The sequence below is a fragment of the Schistocerca serialis genome, chromosome 3 (genome assembly GCF_023864345.2).
Source record: "Schistocerca serialis cubense isolate TAMUIC-IGC-003099 chromosome 3, iqSchSeri2.2, whole genome shotgun sequence".
Classification (NCBI taxonomy): Eukaryota; Metazoa; Arthropoda; class Insecta; order Orthoptera; family Acrididae; genus Schistocerca; species Schistocerca serialis.
This window is the reverse complement of record NC_064640.1, coordinates 80,977,786-81,000,872: the sequence shown is the minus strand read 5'-3', so window position 1 is coordinate 81,000,872 and position 23,087 is coordinate 80,977,786. Positions and strand designations below refer to the sequence as shown.

The window sequence follows — 23,087 nt, the reverse complement described above, 5'->3', positions numbered from 1 at the left end:
GAGTCATGTTGCAGTACCATGAATATATAGCCATTCCTGTTTATGTGTGTGTTTTCTGTTAGTCCGTTATCTCAAAGTGAGAACTTTGTCTGAAAGCTTAGCAACAATTTCAATCTTACTTATGTGTCTTTTTTAGTAACATATCATTTGGTCTTAATATTGAGTTTGTAGCACAATATAGAATTATTTTCCATTAATAGTCATACTTTTCTTTTTCAGGGAGATCTGAAAAGAGCTGTACATACACTCATTTCATCTTGTGGAAATGTGGAAGCCATTATCTCAAAATACAGTCCAATATTTAGGGATATAAAAGACTGTGTGGAAGACTTGACTGTGGATACTGAAGAAAGATGCTCAAAAGAAAATGAAAAAATATGTTTTGATGGTAAAAATGTGTTTGACAGGAAAGAGGATTTGATTTTTGAAAGAAGTGATTTGGGAGACAGAGAATTGCAGGCCCAACAAAATACTGAAACTCTAAAGAATGAGTTTGTAGCACATCTTATAGAACTGAAGGAGCTCACAGAAATTCATGACTCAGAAATATATAACATACTTCAAAAATTAATTCAGTCTGATGAACTGAGCAACTCTTTACCAGAGCTTATCTCAAATCTTGAAAGTCTTAAAGAAAAAAGTAGTGCTCTCTGTCTGCAAGTGGAGTGTGTTATTGACCTGCTGCACATGAACAATGAAAATCTGTTGAATTTGTTTGTTCAGGATCTTGGTATAAAAGAAAAATATTCTTTAAAAGAATCATGCAATTCCTTAGAAATACAAGTATGTTCTGACCAGTCTGCACATGAATTTGACAAAGATATTAAGGTCAGTTCAGAAAGGAATTTCACTGTTGCAGAAACTGTCATGTCTCAAAATGAATTACCTAAAAATATTTCTATCATTACAAATGAATGTGTAAAGGAAGGAGATATGGAAAACATTGTCTGTTCAAGGGAAATGGATGGAAATGAAGCACGATGTGTGCCCAGTGATGTGCTTTTGAACATTTTCAAAGAAAATCTGCATTTAAAAACACAACTGGCAGTAACAAAACAGCTACTTACGAGACAATTACCAGAATATAATATAGACTCAGTGTCACAGTATTCACCAATCACTAATGAAGAAAAATCTTTAAATGATATAATTGCAGAGAATGCTAGTTTAAGATGTGAACTTCAAAAGGCAAAATTTGAATTTGAAGAACTAGAGAAAGAATTAAAAGAGATGATGTTACAAAAATGTACACAACCCTTGATAACAGACCTAAATGAAAAAGAGAAATTGCAAATTGTTACATTTCCAACCAAGGATTTAAAATCTGATAAAGATGTTGAATCTGATGGAGACTTGTCATCTTCTGAAAATGTAAGAACATCGTTTTCACTGCATATTTTAACTGATGCACTAGATGTACAGAAAAAGCCTCTTGTATCACATGATAAATGTGTTGCACCTGAATCCTCCATCACAACAGATATTGGGAATGATATACCCCTGCAACACTCAGAAGGATGTCATAACGAGAATAATGCGCACAAACCAGAAATGGTTCAGCAGACTGTGCTCAAACCCACAGTCTGCGAAGTAGCTACAGCTGAAGTACACTCTGAAACACAGATAAGTAAAGTTGCTCCAGATTTAATCAGCAGGGAGAATACTATTGATGGTGTCATGCCTGAAGAATGCACCAAAAGATGCAATTATTCTCAATCATTTGAAGTAAAAGATTGTGGAAACATGAAATTACATGAGCAACAGATATCAGATATTGGTGAAGAAATGTTTGTTGGAATTAGTAGTTCAAAGCAAATTGAAACTGGAAATAATATTTTCAACAAAAGTAATAAGATAATAGTAGATGGTTCTGATTGTACACAATTATCAAACCTCAACAATGTAGTAAAATATCATTGTAATGATTTACTCGTACAAGCAAAACATGAAGAAAGTGATAATGAACAATCAAACATCTGTTCTTCGAAGAAGGCGATAGATTCAGAGACAGATGCAAGCCTTACATGTAAAGATATAGGAACTGCGAACTTTCATGATACAGTAAAATATCATTATAATGATTTACCAGTACACACAAAACATGAAGAAAATGATGATGAACAATCAAACAGTGTCTCTTCTTCAAAGAAGACAATAGATTCAAAGATAAATGCAAGCTCCACGTCTAAAGGTAGAGAAACTGTGAACCTTAATGATGCAGTGAAATATCATTATAGTGATTTTCCAGTACAAGCAAAACATGAAAGAAGTGATGATGAACAATCAGACAGCATCTCTACTTCAAATAATGCAGTAGAAGCAGAGATAAATGGAAGCCCCACATGTAAATTTACAGGAAGTATAAATCTAAATAAAGACAGCTGTAAACATTCAAATAAAAATGGGACTGAAAACGATGAACCACAGTTTTGTACCCAAAATGAACAGATATGTAAAGCTTCAGCTAGTCAATGCAATTCTCAGCTGTTTGCTCAAGACCACTCTTACCCTGAAACAAACATAAATGCAACAAGAAACCACAATACATCATATTATGATACTTCTGAGTGTAGTGATATTGTGGAGAATGATCTTTTTAAAATTTCTCAAAATCCTAAGGGATACAACAGTGTTCAACTTGGGATATCAGAAAATGATTGTAACAGTAACCAAAATACCATAGCTAGCACTTCTTACTACAGAGCCTTTAAAACTGGAGCAGATGGTATTTGTGGTGATAAAGCTAGTCAGAGTAGCTTAAATACTGGAAACAAATGTCTTGGCTTTTCAGCTACTGCCAATGGTAGTAAATGTGCGAGGAAGAAAGTTGTTAATAGCACAAAAAATTCAAAAACTGAAAGCGGCATAACGGCTGAAATGACTGTTTACAACAAATCAGGTAGTTATAGTAAAGCCGTTGGTAAACAGCAGGGAATAGCTTCCTCCAGAAACCCAAAATTTTATCCAGATCGTGAAGCTGGAAAAAGAAATGTACATTTCTATCATAAATTTTCAAAAATGGGTGTTGATGGAAGTGATTCATTGGAAACATCCACAACAGGTGGTAGTTCAGATACAGAATCGGAATATCCACCAAAAACTTGTAACTTTAAACAAAAACATCCTGTAGAAGGACAGGAAAATGACTGTGGGTCTCTGAATAGTCCAAGTTCAGATTCTACTCTCTGTCATGAAGACACAGAAACAGAAGAGTCATGTGAAAAAAATGAAAATTTTAAGTTTCATACTACCAAAGTAAGAAGAGGTACTTCTTCAAACAATAAAACCCTAGAAAAGGGAAACTACATGTCAAAATTCACAACAATTTCTGAAGATTTCACCAAGCCTTATCAGAAATGTTATCTTAAAGAGCACCACCAGGCTGAGATGAAGGAGAAAGCATCATTTAATTACTCTAGTTCAGAGACTTGTTCCTCATCTTCTGTATCTAAAGGAAAACAGTGTCACATGAATTCAAAAAGAGACATGTATTCTGGAAGACAGAGCCGGATTCCCACTTACATTAAACCATTTGGACGCCGATCAAGTACAAATTCAGTCAATGTTAATAATCAATGCTCCAAAACAGATAACCAAAACTGTTTGTTAAAACTGAACAAAACCTTTAGTGAAAGGAATATCTCAGAGTACACAAAAGACAGCAACCTTGGAAACAAAATGAAGTGTAATAAGGTAAGTATTTCTGTTGTTGAAGTTGAACTGACAATATGATATGGGTATTATGAATAATTATTTCTTACATACAGTTTCCTTCTGTAATGTATAAATATGTCTCAAAAACTGAAGGAAAACTGTCCCTTGTGTTCACCACACTAGATGCTAGAGAAATTTCATTGAGTGATATCTAAAATATATTTTCACTGCATATGTGGTTTATTAAAACTGCTACCATTTCTCATTATGTTATTTTAGAATGCCTCAAAAAATGCATCAGCAGGAGGTAACAGTCATTTGCAAAGCGAACTCCAGACTGAAAGAGAGAAAGTGAGGAAGCATGCAGTGTGCATCCGGAGACTCAAGTCAGAGCTACAGTTAATGAAAAACAGCATGGTGGAGAACAAGAAACCACTGGTGCTGGGACACAATTCACAATTGTCCAGGCAGAGAAACAGTAGTGTCAGTGCACCTCATAGCCCACACCATTATAGTTTTACTGCAGCAGAATTTCAGAAACAGGTTGTTGAAAAAAATTTCTTAACAAAATGTAATATAGCAGCATGTTATTTTGCAAAATATCTGTGAGGGAAAAATTGATGTATCTTGCTTCCCAGAAGCCATGTTAAGGTTCTGGCAGAAACCAGTGCAGAAAAGGAAACTGTTTTTTAACATTAAGGAAATCTGGTCCGCATTTAGGTCACAGTAGACATGCACATGTAGTCGTGACATGTTTGGAGGTAATGTGATAGCAGGTGAAGCTGATAGAAGTTTCCAGTCATCATATTAATATTTTTCCATCCATTAGGATTGAGATATTATTTTGTAATTAGCTATAGGCGAGCAGATTTGTAAATAGAAGAAGTGATGATGGTGGACACATTAATGTGCTTAATGTTATGAGTGATGAAGTTTACTTTCTCTTGTTTGGACACATTAACTCACAAAACGAAGATATTGGCCAGCAGATACCACTTTACCAAGCAAAAACTGGCATTAACTCTGCTGATCCTAGTAATTATATTGTTACCCTCATTTTTAATTATATTTTATGACTAAAGCCAAAGAGTACTTTGGAATATTTAAATATTTCAGTATTTGGCCATTTTATCATGTATCTTACTACTATTCTTTCAATAAGGTAAGGTAGTGAAACTGTGATGACAGTCTTCACCTTCTCCAAATATGCCTACACGCATTTCATCTGATAGCAAAAGGATAAAACCTGAAACTGTCCCCACACAATGAAAGAGCTGAAGTTGAATAATTGCAGTGTGACTGATCCAGATGATGTATCTACTTAGAGTCAAGTATACCACAATATGACTGCTCAGCAACAAATAACATTGATGGAGAAGGGCTCATATTGAATATCTTCCATAAGGAAAAATTTTCGGTTAAAAGGAGCAAATAATTTTATGCCATTGCAGGCTCTTTTCACTATAGACATTTATAACATTCATAATGTCCCTGAACATTATCAAGAGGTATGTTTAAAGTGTTCACCTACTATTGCACAATCTACATAACTTTTAAAATATGAAGCAAAATAAGTAAGAAAAAGTCATAGCGCATTACCAGCTGCAAATTTTGTCTCTAGTCTTTTATATATGATAGGTAAGGAAGTAAAAAATCTTATATGAATTAATATTAGCATATAAATTGATGCTTTAAACTTCAGAGATATTAGAAAAGTAGTTGCATGTAAAAGGGGTGGGAGAGAGAGGGAGGGAGAGAGAGAGAGAGAGAGAGAGAGAGAGAGAGAGAGAGAGAGAGAGAGAGAGAGAGATCCAGAGAGAGAGAGACAGAGAGAGAGAGAGAAATGCCTGCTTAATAATACTGTTTAGCACTTTGGAATGCACATGCATGTACATATGCTCATCTAGATTCCAGAAGACACATGCTACAATTCAGCTGCACTATAACTTATAGTTTTTCACTATACTACTGTGTTTGTAGTTAGAAGCAAATTCTGTACTCTTGATTTCTTCTGGGTTGTTAACCATTGGCACACTGAGGCTTAACTCAAGTATCGTAGGTCTGCTTCTTCAACAACACAGATTTTATTAACTATAGCTTTAAATGTGAATATTGTTGGTTAAATTTTACTGTGACTGTTACTGTCATTGAATGAAACAACAATTTTATCATTACCAGCCACAATTTATCTATTTACATGATGTGTTTCAGAGGTTTAAACCTCCTTCATCATTAATATGACAATGCAGTCTTAACACAACATAACATTTGATGTTAACAGACGTAAATCCACCTGGTAATGGGGTTTTAAATCTCTGAAACTTATCATAGAAATCAGGAAATTTGTTGTTTCAGTCAGTAAGCGCAACTTATTTACAATCAAATCACTGAAAGCAATACTTCCTGACTCTTCTGGAAATACACAAAACAAAGAATTCTGGAGGTGGATAACTTATGTTCAATACAGTAATTTCAATTTTTGTTGAATAACTCACACATCAGTGCTGGAAAACACTGTTCAGAGGTTCAAGTGGAAAAACACTGAGATACAAACCGTGCTCTTGATGTACTCATTTGCCCTCAGTTTATTCACGTGAAACACAAAGGTCAATTTAATGATGAGCAGAGACAGTTTTACATTACTAGAATTATATATTAATACCTTCAACTGCTGATGGGTGTTGATATACACTCCTGGAAATTGAAATAAGAACACCGTGAATTCATTGTCCCAGGAAGGGGAAACTTTATTGACACATTCCTGGGGTCAGATACATCACATGATCACACTGACAGAACCACAGGCACATAGACACAGGCAACAGAGCATGCACAATGTCGGCACTAGTACAGTGTATATCCACATTTCGCAGCAATGCAGGCTGCTATTCTCCCATGGAGACGATCGTAGAGATGCTGGATGTAGTCCTGTGGAATGGCTTGCCATGCCATTTCCACCTGGCGCCTCAGTTGGACCAGCGTTCCTGCTGGACGTGCAGACCGCGTGAGACGACGCTTCATCCAGTCCCAAACATGCTCAATGGGGGACAGATCCGGAGATCTTGCTGGCCAGGTAGTTGACTTACACCTTCTAGAGCACGTTGGGTGGCACGGAATACATGCGGACGTACATTGTCCTGTTGGAACAGCAAGTTCCCTTGCCGGTCTAGGAATGGTAGAACGATGGGTTCGATGACGGTTTGGATGTACCGTGCACTATTCAGTGTCCCCTCGACGATCACCAGTGGTGTACGGCCAGTGTAGGAGATCGCTCCCCACACCATGATGCCGGGTGTTGGCCCTGTGTGCCTCGGTCGTATGCAGACCTGATTGTGGCGCTCACCTGCACGGCGCCAAACACGCATACGACCATCATTGACACCAAGGCAGAAGCGACTCTCATCGCTAAAGACGACATGTCTCCATTCGTCCCTCCATTCACGCCTGTCGCGACACCACAGGAGGCGGGCTGCACGATGTTGGGGCGTGAGCGGAAGATGGCCTAACGGTGTGCGGGACCATAGCCCAGCTTCATGGAGACGGTTGCGAATGGTCCTCGCCGATACCCCAGGAGCAACAGTGTCCCTAATTTGCTGGGAAGTGGCGGTGCGGTCCCCTACGGCACTGCGTAGGATCCTACGGTCTTGGCGTGCATCCGTGCGTCGCTGCGGTCCAGTCCCAGGTCGACGGGCACGTGCACCTTCCGCTGACCACTGGTGGCAACATCGATGTACTGTGGAGACCTCACGCCCCACGTGTTGAGCAATTCGGCGGTACGTCCACCCGGCCTCCCGCATGCCCACTATATGCCCTCCCTCAAATTCCGTCAACTGCACATACGGTTCACGTCCACGCTGTCGCGGCATGCTACCAGTGTTAAAGACTGCGATGGAGCTCCGTATGCCACGGCAAACTGGCTGACACTGACGGCGGCGGTGCACAAATGCTGCGCAGCTAGCGCCCTTCGACGGCCAACACCACGGTTCCTGGTGTGTCCGCTGTGCCGTGCGTGTGATCATTGCTTGTACAGCCATTTCGCAGTGTCCGGAGCAAGTATGGTGGGTCTGACACACCGGTGTCAATGTGTTCTTTTTTCCATTTCCAGGAGTGTATATCAACGGGGCCAGGTGAAAATGTGTGCCCTGACCAGGACTCGAACCCGGGATCTTCTGCTTACATCGCAAATGCTCTGTCCATCTGAGCCACCGAAGGCACAGAGGATAGTGCAACTGCAGGGACTATGTTGCACTTGCCTCTTGCGAGACCCACATTCTCACCTTATATGTCCACACTCTACATTCATAGTGTCATTACCCCCAGTCAGGGCACACATTTTCACCTGTCCCCGTTGATATATATCAACACCCGTCAGCAGCTGAAGGTATTAATATATAATTCTAATTTCATTCTAGATGGCTGCAGGTCATCAATGGTGACTGTTCTTTCGGACATGTCCGTAAGAACAGACACCATATCCATATAAGTATATCGTTCTGGCAATACCGGACATGACCTTCTTCTTCTATGTGGATGCACACATATTACCCGAACTCGTACAGGACTTGGTAAGAATGTCTTCCATGAGTAATGAGTGTGTTGGGTAGGGACACTACGAATGTAGTGTGTGGACATATAAGGTGAGAATGGGGGTTTCGCGGGAGACGTGCATGAGATAGTTCCTGCAGTCACGCTATCCTCTGTTCACTCGGTGGCTTAGCTGGATAGAGCATCTGCCATGTAAGCAGGAGATCCCGGGTTCGAGTCCCGGTTGGGGCACACAGTTTCACCTGTCCCCATTGATATACCGGGTGATCAAAAAGTCAGTATAAATTTGAAAACTTAATAAACCACGGAATAATGTAGATAGAGAGGTAAAAATTAACACACATATGCTTGGGGTGACATGGGGTTTTATATATATATAAATGAACAGACACCATATCCATATAAGTATATCGTTCTGGCAATACCGGACATGACCTTCTTCTTCTATGTGGATGCACACATATTACCCGAACTCGTACAGGACTTGGTAAGAATGTCTTCCATGAGTAATGAGTGTGTTGGGTAGGGACACTACGAATGTAGTGTGTGGACATATAAGGTGAGAATGGGGGTTTCGCGGGAGACGTGCATGAGATAGTTCCTGCAGTCACGCTATCCTCTGTTCACTCGGTGGCTTAGCTGGATAGAGCATCTGCCATGTAAGCAGGAGATCCCGGGTTCGAGTCCCGGTTGGGGCACACAGTTTCACCTGTCCCCATTGATATACCGGGTGATCAAAAAAAAAATATATATATATATATATATATATATATATATATATATATATATATATATATATATATATATATATAAAAGTCCGACAAATTGCACTGGACAGCAAAACTGCTACCATGACGGGTGAGAGGCATGCCAATATGTTACAGAATCGCATCACCCCCAGCCTGGCTGATAAACACCTGCTGGAACGTACGATGTTTATGCAGGATGGCGCTCCACCCCATATTGCTAGATGCGTGAAAGATCTCTTGCACGTGTCGTTTGGTGATGATCATGTGCTCAGCCACCACTTTTGTCATGCTTGGCCTCCCAGGTCCCCAGACCTCAGTGCGTGCGATTATTGGCTTTGGGATTACCTTAAGTTCTAAGTGTATCGTGATCGACTGACATCTCTAGGGATGCTGAAAGACGACATCCGACGCCAGTGCCTCACCGCTTTACAGTGCTGTTCACAACATTATTCGTCGACTACAGCTATTATTGAGGAATGATGGTGGACATATTGAACATTTCCTGTAAAGAACATCATCTTTGCTTTGTCATACTTTGTTATGCTAATTATTGCTATTCTGATCAGATGAAGCGCCATCTGTCGGACATTTTTTGAACTTTTGTATTTTTTTGGTTCTAATAAAACACCATGTCATTCCAAGCATGTGCGTCAATTTTTACCTCTCTATCTGCATTATTCCGTGATTTATTCAGTTTTCAAATTTTTACTGACTTTTTGATCACCCTGTATATCAACACCCGTCTAGGTGGTTGCAGGTCATCAATAGTGTCTGTTCTTTTGGACACATCCCAAAGAACAGACACCATATTCATAAAGTATGTAGTTCTACATTAGGTAGACAGGCAATCATTGTACTGACCAAGCATTGTCATGAGGTAACAACGAAGTCCAGATAACAGTCCAGGAGAATACCACTCTTGTAGGGTTGTTGCCAAAAGATACCCCAGAGAGCTTGCTGTAAACATTAGTCATTTGACAAATAAGACTGTGGAGGCCTGCAGCAGCCCTTAAATCTGCCACAGCTGTTTTGCCATGTGACCTGGCACTGGCAGATGTGCCCTCTCAGACCATATCTCGTGACCTGTCAGGCATACGCAGAATTACAAGTGATCCATTGCTACATCTGGAAAAATTACAAGATCCCACTCCCCCTTGAACCATCATGGCTAAAAGACAAGGTAAGTGCAACCTGGAGCAAATGCTGGAGCACAGCTTTAGGTGCTTTCAGTAGTGGAGCCCCTCCCAGGTCCAATGCTGAAGAGGCAGGAGCTGAGAGTAGCTTTGACTTGCAACTTTCTGCTGATTCCAGTGAAAGCTGTGGGTCTGACATCAAACTGGGCACAGGCTGGATGACCTCTAAAGGAGTGATGGATGATTTCTGGAAAACTGGGAATGCCTCAGATCTCATCCTGGCACCAGACCCCACATCTTCTGTTCTTGGTCCTCGGGCTGGACAAGGTGGGTTGCCCCTGATGGCATGCAGATCCAGAGGTTGACATTGCATGAATGGCACAACTGATACCTTGTCTGCCATTTTAGGTACTGGAAGTGAGTGAGGCAGGTTTCCCTTGCCAGTGTGGCAGATCCAGAGGTGGAGCTTGCCCCAGATGGTTCAGAGATATCAGATTCCAGTGCCAGAGAAGGATGCTTCAAGTTTTATGACCACCAGGACCAACTGGCAGCCTTGCTGAGCAGTGATAGAGACACATTTTCAGCGATATGTATGTCCAAATGTGTCCACCCAGATAGGGATTCCCACCTCAAAGGGTGTGGTAACTTCTTCTTCTTGTAGTGATAGAGGTTGCAACACATCTATCAAGGAATGATGAGAGTGTCCATGTGAGAGTTCTGCCAGGCTTCGATGATGGGTCAGTATGACCTGGTAAGAGGATAAAGATGTAAGCAGTGCAGAATCAGTAGGCTAGGATGGAAATAGTTTTTCCATCTGCAATTTAAATGTTTACACAAAATGTTGAGTCATGTCAGTAGATGCAGGATGCAACGTAGTTCTGCTGAGCTTGATCACATTCCATATGCAAAACCAGTGAAACCCAGTGGAACAAACTGTGGTCCATTATTTGTGACCATAGTTTGTGGGGCTCCTTCAATAGGAAAAACAGTGGCCAGGGTCTTAGTGCTATTCTCTGTCATGCTCTGTTGCATTTTTATGATGTATGGAAATGAAAATATGCATCTATTAAAGTCAACCACATTGCCCAGTGGAATGGAGCACAAAGACTACATGCACCTGATCCCACAGCTGTGTAGGGATAGACCCTGGCTGGTAGGCTTGGGGTACTGCAGGTTGCTGTGTTTGATAAGCTTAGCATTTTTCCAATCCATATGTTTATGAGTCAGATTCTTCATTCTGGAAATACTCCAGTTGTCTGATGCAGAAGTCAAAATATATGGGAGCACGGAACCTCTCAAATCATCAATAGACATTAACACTCATCTTAATTCAATAATAGAACACCTTCAAAAAGATTTAGGGCATGGCACTGTAAAAAGAAACAATGAAGTTCCAAGAAGACTGCTGATAGAAAGGCCTGTGGCCAGCCAGTTTTCACAAATTGGCAAACCTGCCTCAACAGAGGATTGTTATTTGTGGCTGCTGAAAAATTTCTGGAAATAGTGGGAAATCCTTTCACAAAGTGAATCAATGTGAAAATAAATAGTCTTTTGTTTCAAACTTCTTGGCAGATTAAAACTGTGTGCTGGACAGTGACTCAAACCTCTGACTTTTCCTTTCAGAGGCAAGTGCTATACTGGCTCAGCTGTACAAGCATTACTAATGACCCACCCTCAAAGCTTTACTTCCACCTTTACCTCATCTCCTACTTTCCAAATTTCACAGAAACAGGAGAATTTTCATGAAGTCTGAAGTCTGGAAGGTAGGAGATGAGGTACTGGTGAAAGTAAAGCTGCAATGATGAGTCATGAGCCATGCTTGGACAGCTCAGTCAGTACTTCCCCATGAAAGACAAGGGTCCCAGGTTTGAGTCCTGAACTGGCACACTGTTTAAATCTGTCAGCAAGTTTCAAATCATTGCACACCCTGTTGCAGAGTGAAAATTCGTTCTGGAAGTCTTTTCTTAATCAGATTCCTCATCAAGACCTGTAGGCAACTTTAATAGCACATCTGCATTCACATGTTAGACCAATGTACAATAATGGATGAAACAGTGGTTATTTGAGAAGAAAAGAGCCAAGTGCTGTAACCTCTGAGATATCAATTCAGGCAAGTTTGGCTTGGGGCCAAATATGGACAACAGCTATGGTCTGGGACGAGATGAAAATTGTTGCCTTACTGGAAAATGTGGAACTTCTGGATGACAAAGACAACTGCTGATGCCTCATTCCTTATCTGGGAATACTTTTTGTGTGCTGTGGTGAATGTCTTAGAGGCAGACACAATAGACCATCCAGAACCATTTTGGTACTTTGCAACGGAACAGCCTTGACACCATAGGGTGATGCATCTGTGGCCTACGCTAGCATTAAATACACTCAATACAAGACTGGAAGTTGGAGCATTTTGACAAGATACATTTAGCCTAGTTTTCAAAAGGACAGATACACCTGCTGGAGATTTGATACATGCTCTTCCTGAGTTCTCCCTCACACTGCTATATCTTTCAGATTACTGACACATTATGGAATACTGGCAATAGTTTGTTCCAGAAATTTCTGGAAGACTGCTGGTGCATTTGCAGCACTGAAACATAAACTGTTATGTTGATAGAGGCTACTCAGCATTTAAATTCATTTGTTGCCCGCCTCTCGCGTTTTGCTTTCAATTTGTTTGTAATTTGTACTGAACTGTATGATCACTGTATATGCGTACATCAGGTCCAGGATAAGACTTACTTTATTTGATTTGGTTTCTTTAGCTCTTTCTGATAATAATATACTCAGTTTGATAGTGTCCTGCATCCCCTAGTTTTTCCATATGTGACATCATCTTGGCTGGTTCTGAAATGATGTATTTGTGATAACCAGAAAAAGTTTTAAAAAATTTTGTTCTCTTACATTTCCAGTTCCTAATCCATACCTTCCTTTCACTTCAGTTCTTTGTGTTTCTTCTACCTGAACATGTCAGCCACTCATAATAATAGAGGTACTCTCTGTCTTCTGCGTATTGCAGAACTTTCTCACGTTGTTTGTAGACTTCTGTTTATCATCACTATATCCATATGTTGGCCTGTATCCAGTCATTCTGTTTTGATCACCTGAGTTTATTACATGAAGATTGTCGCTCCTGAAACCCTCATCATCTTTCCATTTAATTTCACCCACTCCTAATATGTCTATTTGTAGCTTTTTTTGTATTGTATTTATTAGTCATGTTGTCTACAGAAGCATCTTTTTCATAAGACATCAGACAATTCAAGTTAGAAGCACACTTCTGAAAGTGATTTCTAGGCATACTTATTTAATGATACAATAAAACAGTTTGTTCATTAAATATTTGTGTAACACACTCTATAAATTTAAATATTTTTCAGTGGAGTAAAATTAGTGATGCTGTAAATATGACTTTAGAGATTTTGCAAAGGTTTGGATGTCAGTAATAACTTTTATGTTTTCAGGAAGTTTGTTGTAAAGTTTATCTCCCATGTGGAAAGCACCATGTTGGCACAGAGACATGTTGATTTGGGTTATATTTAAATTTTTGTTTTGTTAAGTGTATATCACAGTTTTCTTACATTTTGCCGTCCCTACCTGTTACATTTATTTTAAAGAATATAAAGGTTTCCATAATCTATACACATGGTAATGGAGGAATACCAGATCTTATAAACAGAGATTTGCAAGAGTCTCTAGGTTTGCATCCAAAGCAAATTCCAAATTCTAGTTGCCCTTTTTGTAGTTTGAAAGCGCTATTAGCTGTTGTATAGTTTCCTCAGAAAGTGACTCAATATTTAAGGCAAGAGTGGAAGTAGTCATATTATGCATTCATTTCTGTTTTGTCACTATAGCATGGTTTCAGTGTGCAAAGAAGGTAACATGTCTTTTTCAGTTCTGCATTAAGGTATTCAATGTGCTTATACCATTTTACATTGCTGTGCACTCAAAGTCCTAGGAATTTGGTTTCAGTGCTGTTACTAACTAGTTCATTGTTCACAAACAATTTTATATTCTGGGTAACCGCAGCTGTTGAAAGGCATGATGTCAGAAAGAATTCCGCTCACAACTGATAAAATTGTTGTTTATTGAAACACAACTGGTTTCACAGCTTTATGCTGCACCATCAGGTGGACAATGTTAAAAGATCATAGGCATACCCATCACTTCCAGTCTGTGTATAGTAACTTTTGACTAGGACAATGGGTATGCCTATGATCTTTTAACATTGTTCACCTGATGATGCAGCTTAAATCTGTGAAACCAGATATGTTCTAGACATCATGTAGTTTATTTTGGTAGAATTGTGGTGTCATCTGCAAATATGATTGTTTTATGTGCATCCACATTTAAGTTGAGATTATTTATGTTACTGATCCTTGAGGTATTTGTTTATAGTCTGATAAGTGCTCAGATAGAGTTTTTAGATGGATATTTGTGTGCGTGATGTGCACTGCCTTCACCTCCCATTTTATATTCCCCAATTTACCTCAGATTCCCAGTGATCTAACATTCCAAGTCACCACTCCCTTATATATTTTCTTCGCTGTAAATTTATTTTCATTTCACTTACTTTTATTAATCCCCTTGGAGACTGTCCCCAGCTGGAGATCTAACAGGAGACTAATTTAGTTCTGGAAAATTTAGTCACAGAAGGATACATTATAGATACAAATGGTTTGCAGTAGTGAGATGATTTATGTGCTAGCTTTTCCTTGCTTTCTCATTCTACTCAGATAGCTGGGATGATTGTTGCCATCTTCACCTGTCTGTATTTGCTGTATAGCTGTACTGACTTTGTCTTCAGTTATAGTCAAACTACAACTGCTGCTGTCCACTTGTAGGTTAGTTTATTTAAGGTCTGCCCCAAGTATCTCATTTCCTCAGTTGCACCCAAATCTAGGACGCATTCCCCTATCCACCACCTTGGGAAACACCAGATGCAGGAAACCAGCAAAATCCCAGATGAGGTTTCATGCTTAAACAATATAAGAATTGAGCCAGCTAATGGAAACAAGTTTTTATATGTTTTATTTCACAAAGCACACTTATATTTTGCAACTGTCACCATCATCACCAACAGTTAACTGTGAGCCTGGTGATATTCTAATTATATTATTCACAGTCTTTGAACACAATTTCTTAATGAGTTGGACAGTTAATTTCCTATAGTTATGAACATTTTGAGATCTCTGTGAATATTACACCATTCTGAAGATCTCAGAACTAATTATCTGGACACTTTAAAAAAATGTGATCAGTGACTATGAATAAAGTAATTTAAATATTTCAAGGGTCACTATTAACTATTGGTGATAGTGTTGCAATTAGTTGTGCCATGTCCATGGTATGACCATTTAATGATTTATAAAATAGTACAGAAACTTTGTGGTGCAGTTGTCTGCTTGTTTGTGACTTCTACATTTTACTGCATTGACCCGAAGATGTTCATTGCTGAACAAAATTAATTATCTCGACCCATAAACATTTTTTATCTAAAACTGTAAATAAAGTATTTTCACCACTTGAATGATGTATGTGTTGCATGTGGAGAGCAGAAAATTAGACCAAGAGCTGCATATACGTGATGCAAATTTTGTAAAATATTTTCAAAAATTGAAATCAGGAACTGAACTCTTCAATTGCTCAGGTAAGTGGTTGCTAATGTAAGACATTACAGACTCATATTGTGATACCTTGGTAGGATGGTAAGAGAGCTGAGTGCAGTGGAAGAAAAGTTTCAGCTACACGTGAATCAATTACTTCTGGATTTCTTCCTTATAAAGGAACAAGGCACACAATTTCATATTTTGCTAGCAAATCTGTGGAATATTTTTTTCTTTGTTGCTCACATAGATAAACTAATATGGTATCCATCATATTTTGGCCATGGGACATTTGTCATCATCAGATAACTCTTTGTGAGTACTGGCTTGCTTCAAAGGGACATAATGATGTAGTCTTGTTGTCCATCCAACATCCACCATTGGGATCAATAAAATGTGCTCGAGCTATCACATGCCGGTGTGAAAAATCATGTATTATCATGACCATGCAAACAACTGAAGAAAATGGAAATGTGCCAGGGACAAACCCATCAAATTAAACTTATGACCTGCTAAATCAGCCATGGCTGAGTACAGCAGAGAAATGGACTATAAGATGCAATGTAAGAAGACAAATGAAAAGACCTATCCTCCTTCTGAGAAAGTATGTTTTGGTGTAATAACCACAAACAGCAAAGTTTGCGCTCAGTGAGAGTACATGGGCTGCTATGCAATACAAGGGCATTTCATCACTACACCTATGGGATTGTGGTGTGGTTTCTTAGAAGAATTCCTACACTTCCTTCAAAGGTAAATTCACATGCTCCATGTTTTGTGCAATTGCTGGCACTTTTACCAGTTTAGCAACAAAATGCATTTTATTTACAGTGTCCCATCTCCAGTTGCTGAATTTCCATAAATGTGAAGCTTTATAAAGTGGAAAATAAACATGTTTTCAATGTAGTAGGCACCATATGCTGAGTAAGATAGTAATTTCCCGTAATTTTAAATACAGATAAAATAAGATGAATACTAGTAACTAATATCATCTATGAAGTTGTTCATTAGTCAAACTAAACAGTTAGTGTAGCATGTGCTACCTTGTTTCTGTTATTATATTCAGGTCTCTTACTATATAACTGAAGGTTCTTCTCCATCTGAACTCTATGGAATGAATTAATGATTAATTGGTTTAATATTTTTTAGAAAAATGTATTTTATCCTCATACACTGTTATTTTTAAGCAGTTGAACAGTTCTGTACACAGTTTTTTTATGAACCTGAATCAACTTTTTTTTTTTACTTCACATTAACGTGGAAAACAAAAATAAACTATATCCTCAATGAAATTTGTTTGTTTGCATAAGAGGATATTAGACAGAGGCATCTAATGCAATATACATATTTAATGGTTGACAGTCCTTATCTACTGATGACTTTCTTTGCCTGTTTAAATCCCATTTTCATACTCATCATGTGACACAAGATGTTACAGTGACTGTTTTCAAGAAAAAAATCTATCCTCTGGATATGTTGCTAGTGATAATTTTGGACATATTTTAATAGCTTCTTCTACCTGTGAATCAAGGTTTGGGAAGGTGCTTAGGTTCAGGGATACATACTCATTTTGAGTATGTACAATGTCTGGTTACAACACATAAATAACTTGAATTGGAGACTGATGCTACATACATGGGCTGAGCTGTGTCACAGTTAATGCATAAGTGAGTAGTTGTATATAAACAATTTACTATCAGTCTCAACCATTGGTAAACATTCCATGAAAAGTCAGTAAATGCCAAAAGATGATATATCACCCATAGGCATAACTTCAACAGGAAAGTTGCTTAGCCTCTGTGAATGTATCTTGTCATATCATGAAACTGCAGGCTGTATAAAATAATAATAGTAATAATAAATGGTTTATCTGTCCATAATAACTTTTACAGTCATGGACATAGTCTGTTTATAAACATATGAGCATTAATAACAATTTAAAAATAAGATAAATTATACACAACAACATTAAAAGTCTTTGATGAAGTACAAACATTTATCAATTAACAGTTGCTTTAATTTTCTCTTAAATATGTTTCCATGTCACAGATTTGTGCTATTTGGTAGTCTGTAATAAAAATGCCTGCCAGCAGAAAATGGACTATGATCTGTTGCTCTTTTATCACTAAATTTTATGTGGTAATCCTCTCTTTTTCTTGCATTATAATTATGGATTTCACTGTTGATTGTCCTATGCCCCACATTTTCGTTTACAAACAGTATAGTTCTGGGAACATACAATGAATACACTGCTAGTACGTTATGCTTAATAAAGTATTTTCTACAGGACTGACATTTAATAATATTAGCTATTATCAGAATTGCTCTTTTCTGGGCTCTGAAAGCTCTAGCCATGTATATCGGTGGTGGCCCAGTCAAATCTCGATACCATGTTGTAGGTGGGAGTGTATAATTCCAAAACAAATTTGTTTTAAGACAGGTGGTGCTATTATGCAAAAAAGGCATTAGCAGGTAGGTGTTACATGAGATTTTTTTACACGTGTAGCTGATGTGCTCCCTCTATTTAAGAGGTCCATCTACTATAATGTCCATGAATTCATGTTTAGCAGTTGTTTTAACTGATAACTCTGGCTCAGTATCCACTTATCTTGATATATAATTTAGCAGAAACTCCATAAGAATTATCTTGTCCTTATTTAGCACCAGTTTGTTTTTGGTGAAATATTCTGTAATGATACTAATGTTCTCTATGTTATTTTGCACTGCTAACTAACTGTTTTGTAGAGCTCCAGATTATGTAGGAGGTATCATCAGCATAATTAAGTAAATTTGAATTTTGTGGAATTACTATATCATTGACATACACAATAAACAAATTCTATATGATGATTTTACTGTATATGTCCCATATTTGTATGTTACAACTTAACACATTGTCTTCTGTCAGCAAGGTATGATCTTAACGAATGTGATGCCACTCCTCTGACTCCATAAGTTTCTAATTTATATAGAATAATAGAATGATTTGCAGAGTCAAACACCTTGGACATGTCTAAAAAGGTGTCAAGAACTTTGTTTTCATCTTTAAGTTTATTCAAGATCACTTGGAAAACTGTAGCTACAGCTGTTATTGTACACCTACCCTTCCTGAAACTATGCTGAGAGAGTTTTGATTGATTGTACTTCAAGAAAAATGATTCAAGTTGGTTAAGAAGTAGCCTTCACAACAACTTACTAAGTACTGATGTCAATGAAATATGCCTATAATTTTGTATATCAGTAGTTCTTCCCTGGTCTTATTTTAGTGACTTTTAAAAAGTCAGAAAATGACCCCTGACTGAAAGAGCTGTCTATTAAATGTTGTAGTGGCTTATTAATTCATTACTGCATTCTTCCAGAAATTTGGCTGAGATTTTATCCCAGCCACTGGATGTATTTGCTTTTAAGTTGGAAATGCTTTTCAGGTTTTCCAATTCTGTAACAGACCTCAGGAAGAATAAATTACTGACACAAGTGAGATTTAGCACCTGTGGTGGGTCAGTCACATCCTCCATACTCATCTTAATAAATTGGTCTAAGAATCTCTCACATACTTCCTTTGGATCACTCAGCAATTTTTCATTGCCTCTTATTATGTTATTGCACACTGCATTATCACTCCCCCTGCTTTCCTTATTTACTTAACTCCATGCTGTTTTGCTAACATTATTGGATTTCTTCATCCGTTCTGCATACATATGTGCTATTAATGTTTTAACTGCTTCCTTGTAGGGTTTTCTACAAGCTTTGTGTCTAGATTGGAAGTACTACAGTTTGGTGTCTCTAACAGAAATATACAAATTGTTCATACTTTCCTTTAATTTTATCACATTAGGGGGAAGTTTAAGATTCTTAGAACTGTTCTAACAGTGATTTATACATCAAAGACATGGAAAAACTTGACTCTATGTGTGCTAAAACCGGCAATTGATCACAAAATATGACAGCTGCTCAGTATCACAGATATCTTACAAGCACTTTTGTGATGGTCTGTATTGCTTTATCATGAGTGTTGGTACAACACTGCTGTTTCATACAGTTCATTGACATATGTAATGTGTTGAACAGTATGTATGTATTGCTTTCTTCAGACTGCCTCGGAGAAAACACCATAAACACCATCTGAATTAATAGTGTCTATTATGGATCTGAGGTAACAGTATGTTATGTTTTTACAGTAATAATTGGTAGCATTCAGTTACAATATTTATCCTATGCACAACTCTACAACACATTTCTAGTGACAATGCTCTCATTATCAGGTTGTTAAACCTAGCTCATGAAGTTCATTATGCTCAACTAGTATACACACCATCACCTATAATGGGCTCCTTCATGCAGACAGTGGCGAGCAGTTTACAGCAAATAATCTTTTCCAATAAGTGCCCCTTATTATGACCTTCAATAAAGCTCAGTGGTGCATTAGATTCTTTGGAAGTGAATTGCATCTCCCAGAGTACTGTATTTGGCATTGTTCCAAATGTGTGCCCAGTATGTTACCATATCCTGGGGACTCTGTTACTCCAAATTACAGATACTCTAAGTACCAACCATTATATTGTGAAGTTTTGATTACAAGCTATCAAGAAGACCATTCTATATGATCTCACAAAATGTCGCGGCTCCTATCAAAGTATGACAGCTTCACTATCAGCTTCTTTAGGGAATATTAAGTTACTTTATTGTTCTCAACAGTATATGTTTTATGTCATTGTATATCATATTTATATCATTTCTAATTTAATTTTGATGAGTTGTTTCCAGTGCTCCAATTTTAACTAACAACTGTATATAAAACTATAGCAGCATATAATACCTATGTCAGAATTATAATAGTATTACTTACATATCTTATTCTTAATTTTGTCTTTTTTTCCTGTGTTGTAGATTCTGTTTATTTCATTCTCTCTGTCATATCATTTAGTTCTTTTCCTGAACCACAAAATGGGTCAAATACTCAATACTTATTTGCTGTTTTTCTGTTCTGTCAAACCATCTTTTAACTGGGTTTTGTGTGTCACAGGTAAATGAGCTGGAACAGAAGGTTAATGAAGAGCATGCTTTGAGGTTTTCCCTTGAAGTTCAAGTTAACAAAATGAGATATGAATTACAGGTAATTTCTGCTTTGTGATGCTGAGCACATTACTGGCCCATTTAGCATCTAGATTATTGATAAAAATGCTGTTGCCCATGTGTGATTTGTTACATTTAGTTTACTTCATAATGAACCAAATAAATAATTGCCCCTTTTCATAGCTTTATGTAAATTTAAATTTGTTAACAGTCAACAGTTAATGGATGCAGATACTCTTTTTACAGCTACACAGTTTTTTTGTTGAGACATATTTAAATCATAGATCAACAGTATTAAAAGAAGTTTACAAACACATCCTTTGGAGTCAATGTTAAACTGTAAGTTCACTTTGCCTGGTTGGATAACAGGTGTGGATTTGTGACACACGAGCTGCAGTAGTGGCATTCAATTGAAAGACTTGCACTTGGTCATTGAGCCACATCAAAATAATTAATCTACGAAAGTTATTATCCAGAGCAGTGTAAAACATCCAAATTCCCAGTCCTCCTAAAATCTGATAAACCACCCTCACATCCTTCCAGCCTGTCAGCCCCACATCAGACTTTAACAAGATCATTGAAAGTGTCCTTACCTAACAAATCCATAAGCACCTTGCAACATACCTATCTGTTCTCAGTACCCAGTGTGGCTTTCATCCCAACTATTCCATTAATGACTATTTTTTTATCTTACTTACCTTGTCACCCATCAACTAAATAAACATAAATCTGCCATATTTATCTCCCTTGATATCCAAAAAACTTTTGTCTGAGTGTGGCATTCAGGACTGCTTTTCAATCTAAACCTATGCACTCTCAGTTAATTATGTCTGACTTACAGCATGCTTCCTTCATTACTGTCCTATACAAGGCACAATCAGTCACACCTGCTTCTGCATCTTTCACCCTAATGCTAGTAGAGTGAAAGATGCAGAAGCAGGTATTCCATCCTACCTCTTTCCCTCCGTGCCCCCCATTTTTACATCTTGTGCACTGCATACATTCCTACTGCTCAAACTCTCTCCCCCAACTTACTTCCTGCAACATACCTATGATACTGCCTACCTAGCTACCTGCCAAACCCTCCAATTTTCCCATGCCTCCCTCTAGCATCACTTGAATCTCCTGCCTGAGTAGTGTAATACATGGAAACATCAAATAAATCCTCAGGAAAGCCAATCCTTTATCTTTGGCCGCAACACTAGGTGTTTCCATCGTCCATCCACAATCACCTTATTTCTCTCACCAGCGCAGTGAAGTATTTAGGCCTAACCCTTGAGTGAAAACTAACATGAGATGCACAGCTCATTACCAGCCAACACATTCTTCTCTTCTTGCAGCATGTTTGGACCCAATACATAATTCAGAAAATTCAGTCCAGGCACCCAACATTCTACCCAGTAATCATGAATCCAAGTACTAAATGCATATCCTCACCTTATCCATCCTCTCCTGCCAGATTGTAAACCAACTCCCATTACCTATTGATGAAATCCATCCAAAGATACATGCTTCCATCCAGCCCTAGTCAACAATATCCACCTCATCACACCTCTCCATTTTCTCCCTCCTTGGTCCTCCCCATCAATAACTGGTAGTTGCTTCTTGTGATTTCACAGGACCCCATTGCAGTGCTCCTCATTGCACCTCTATCAGTAACATTTTCAGACACCACCAGCATCATTATTATACCATAGAAGCATCAACATCATATCTGATTACATTTTCACTTTTATGGAAATTCATTAAAAATTTTTAAAACTATATTTTTTTTCACTTAAATATGTGTTTTTAAAATCAGAATTTATTTCACAAGTTTTATGCAGTTAAAAAATTTAAGCACGTAAAACCTTTTACTGAAAAACATTTTTGTCTTCTGCCACCACTCCTCCTCATGGGAAATTGAAATATAAAAGAAAAGGGAAAAAAGAGAAAAAAGAACATTCATTTTAAAGGCTGCTATTGAAAAGGGTCTTTGAAAGTTCTCACTAACTTATTAGACAGAAACTGTGTGAAGTGAAGATCTTTCACAGATATATAACAAGTTTACTTGTCATATTTGTGCCCAATTGGCATATGAAAGATGGAATTTTTGTTCCCAGTGTTGCAGTGTTGATTATTAAACAAATAAACCACACACAGTCCATAAGAAGGTATCATCTTCCATTATGTCATAATTTGGCCTTTCAAAGTGTTTACATTTTGTATGTGGATAAAAATGTGTATCAAATTGCTGATTCTCCATGTCAGTTCTCTATAATGCATTGTACCATGCTATTTCAGCATTACAGCTCAATTTCAGATTGTTGTATTTATTTTTAACTGAAGGGTTG

The 23,087-nt window shown here is 37.9% G+C and overlaps 1 protein-coding gene across 2 annotated transcripts in view; it reads left to right on the top strand.

Moving 5' to 3' along the window:
- Positions 1 to 819: 819 nt before the first annotated feature.
- The window catches only part of LOC126469745 (uncharacterized), an 84,761-nt gene continuing 62,493 nt past the window's right edge, over positions 820 to 23,087 (top strand). Inside the window, exons 1-3 of one of the 2 annotated variants that reach the window (XM_050096956.1) lie at positions 820 to 3,693; positions 3,934 to 4,137; positions 20,705 to 20,794. In XM_050096956.1, coding sequence (XP_049952913.1) covers positions 868 to 3,693; positions 3,934 to 4,137; positions 20,705 to 20,794 — 3,120 coding nt within the window. In that variant the 5' untranslated portion in view covers positions 820 to 867. Of the gene's footprint in view, positions 3,694 to 3,933; positions 4,198 to 20,704; positions 20,795 to 23,087 lie in introns of both variants that reach the window. The other variant, XM_050096955.1, reaches the window with a different exon arrangement.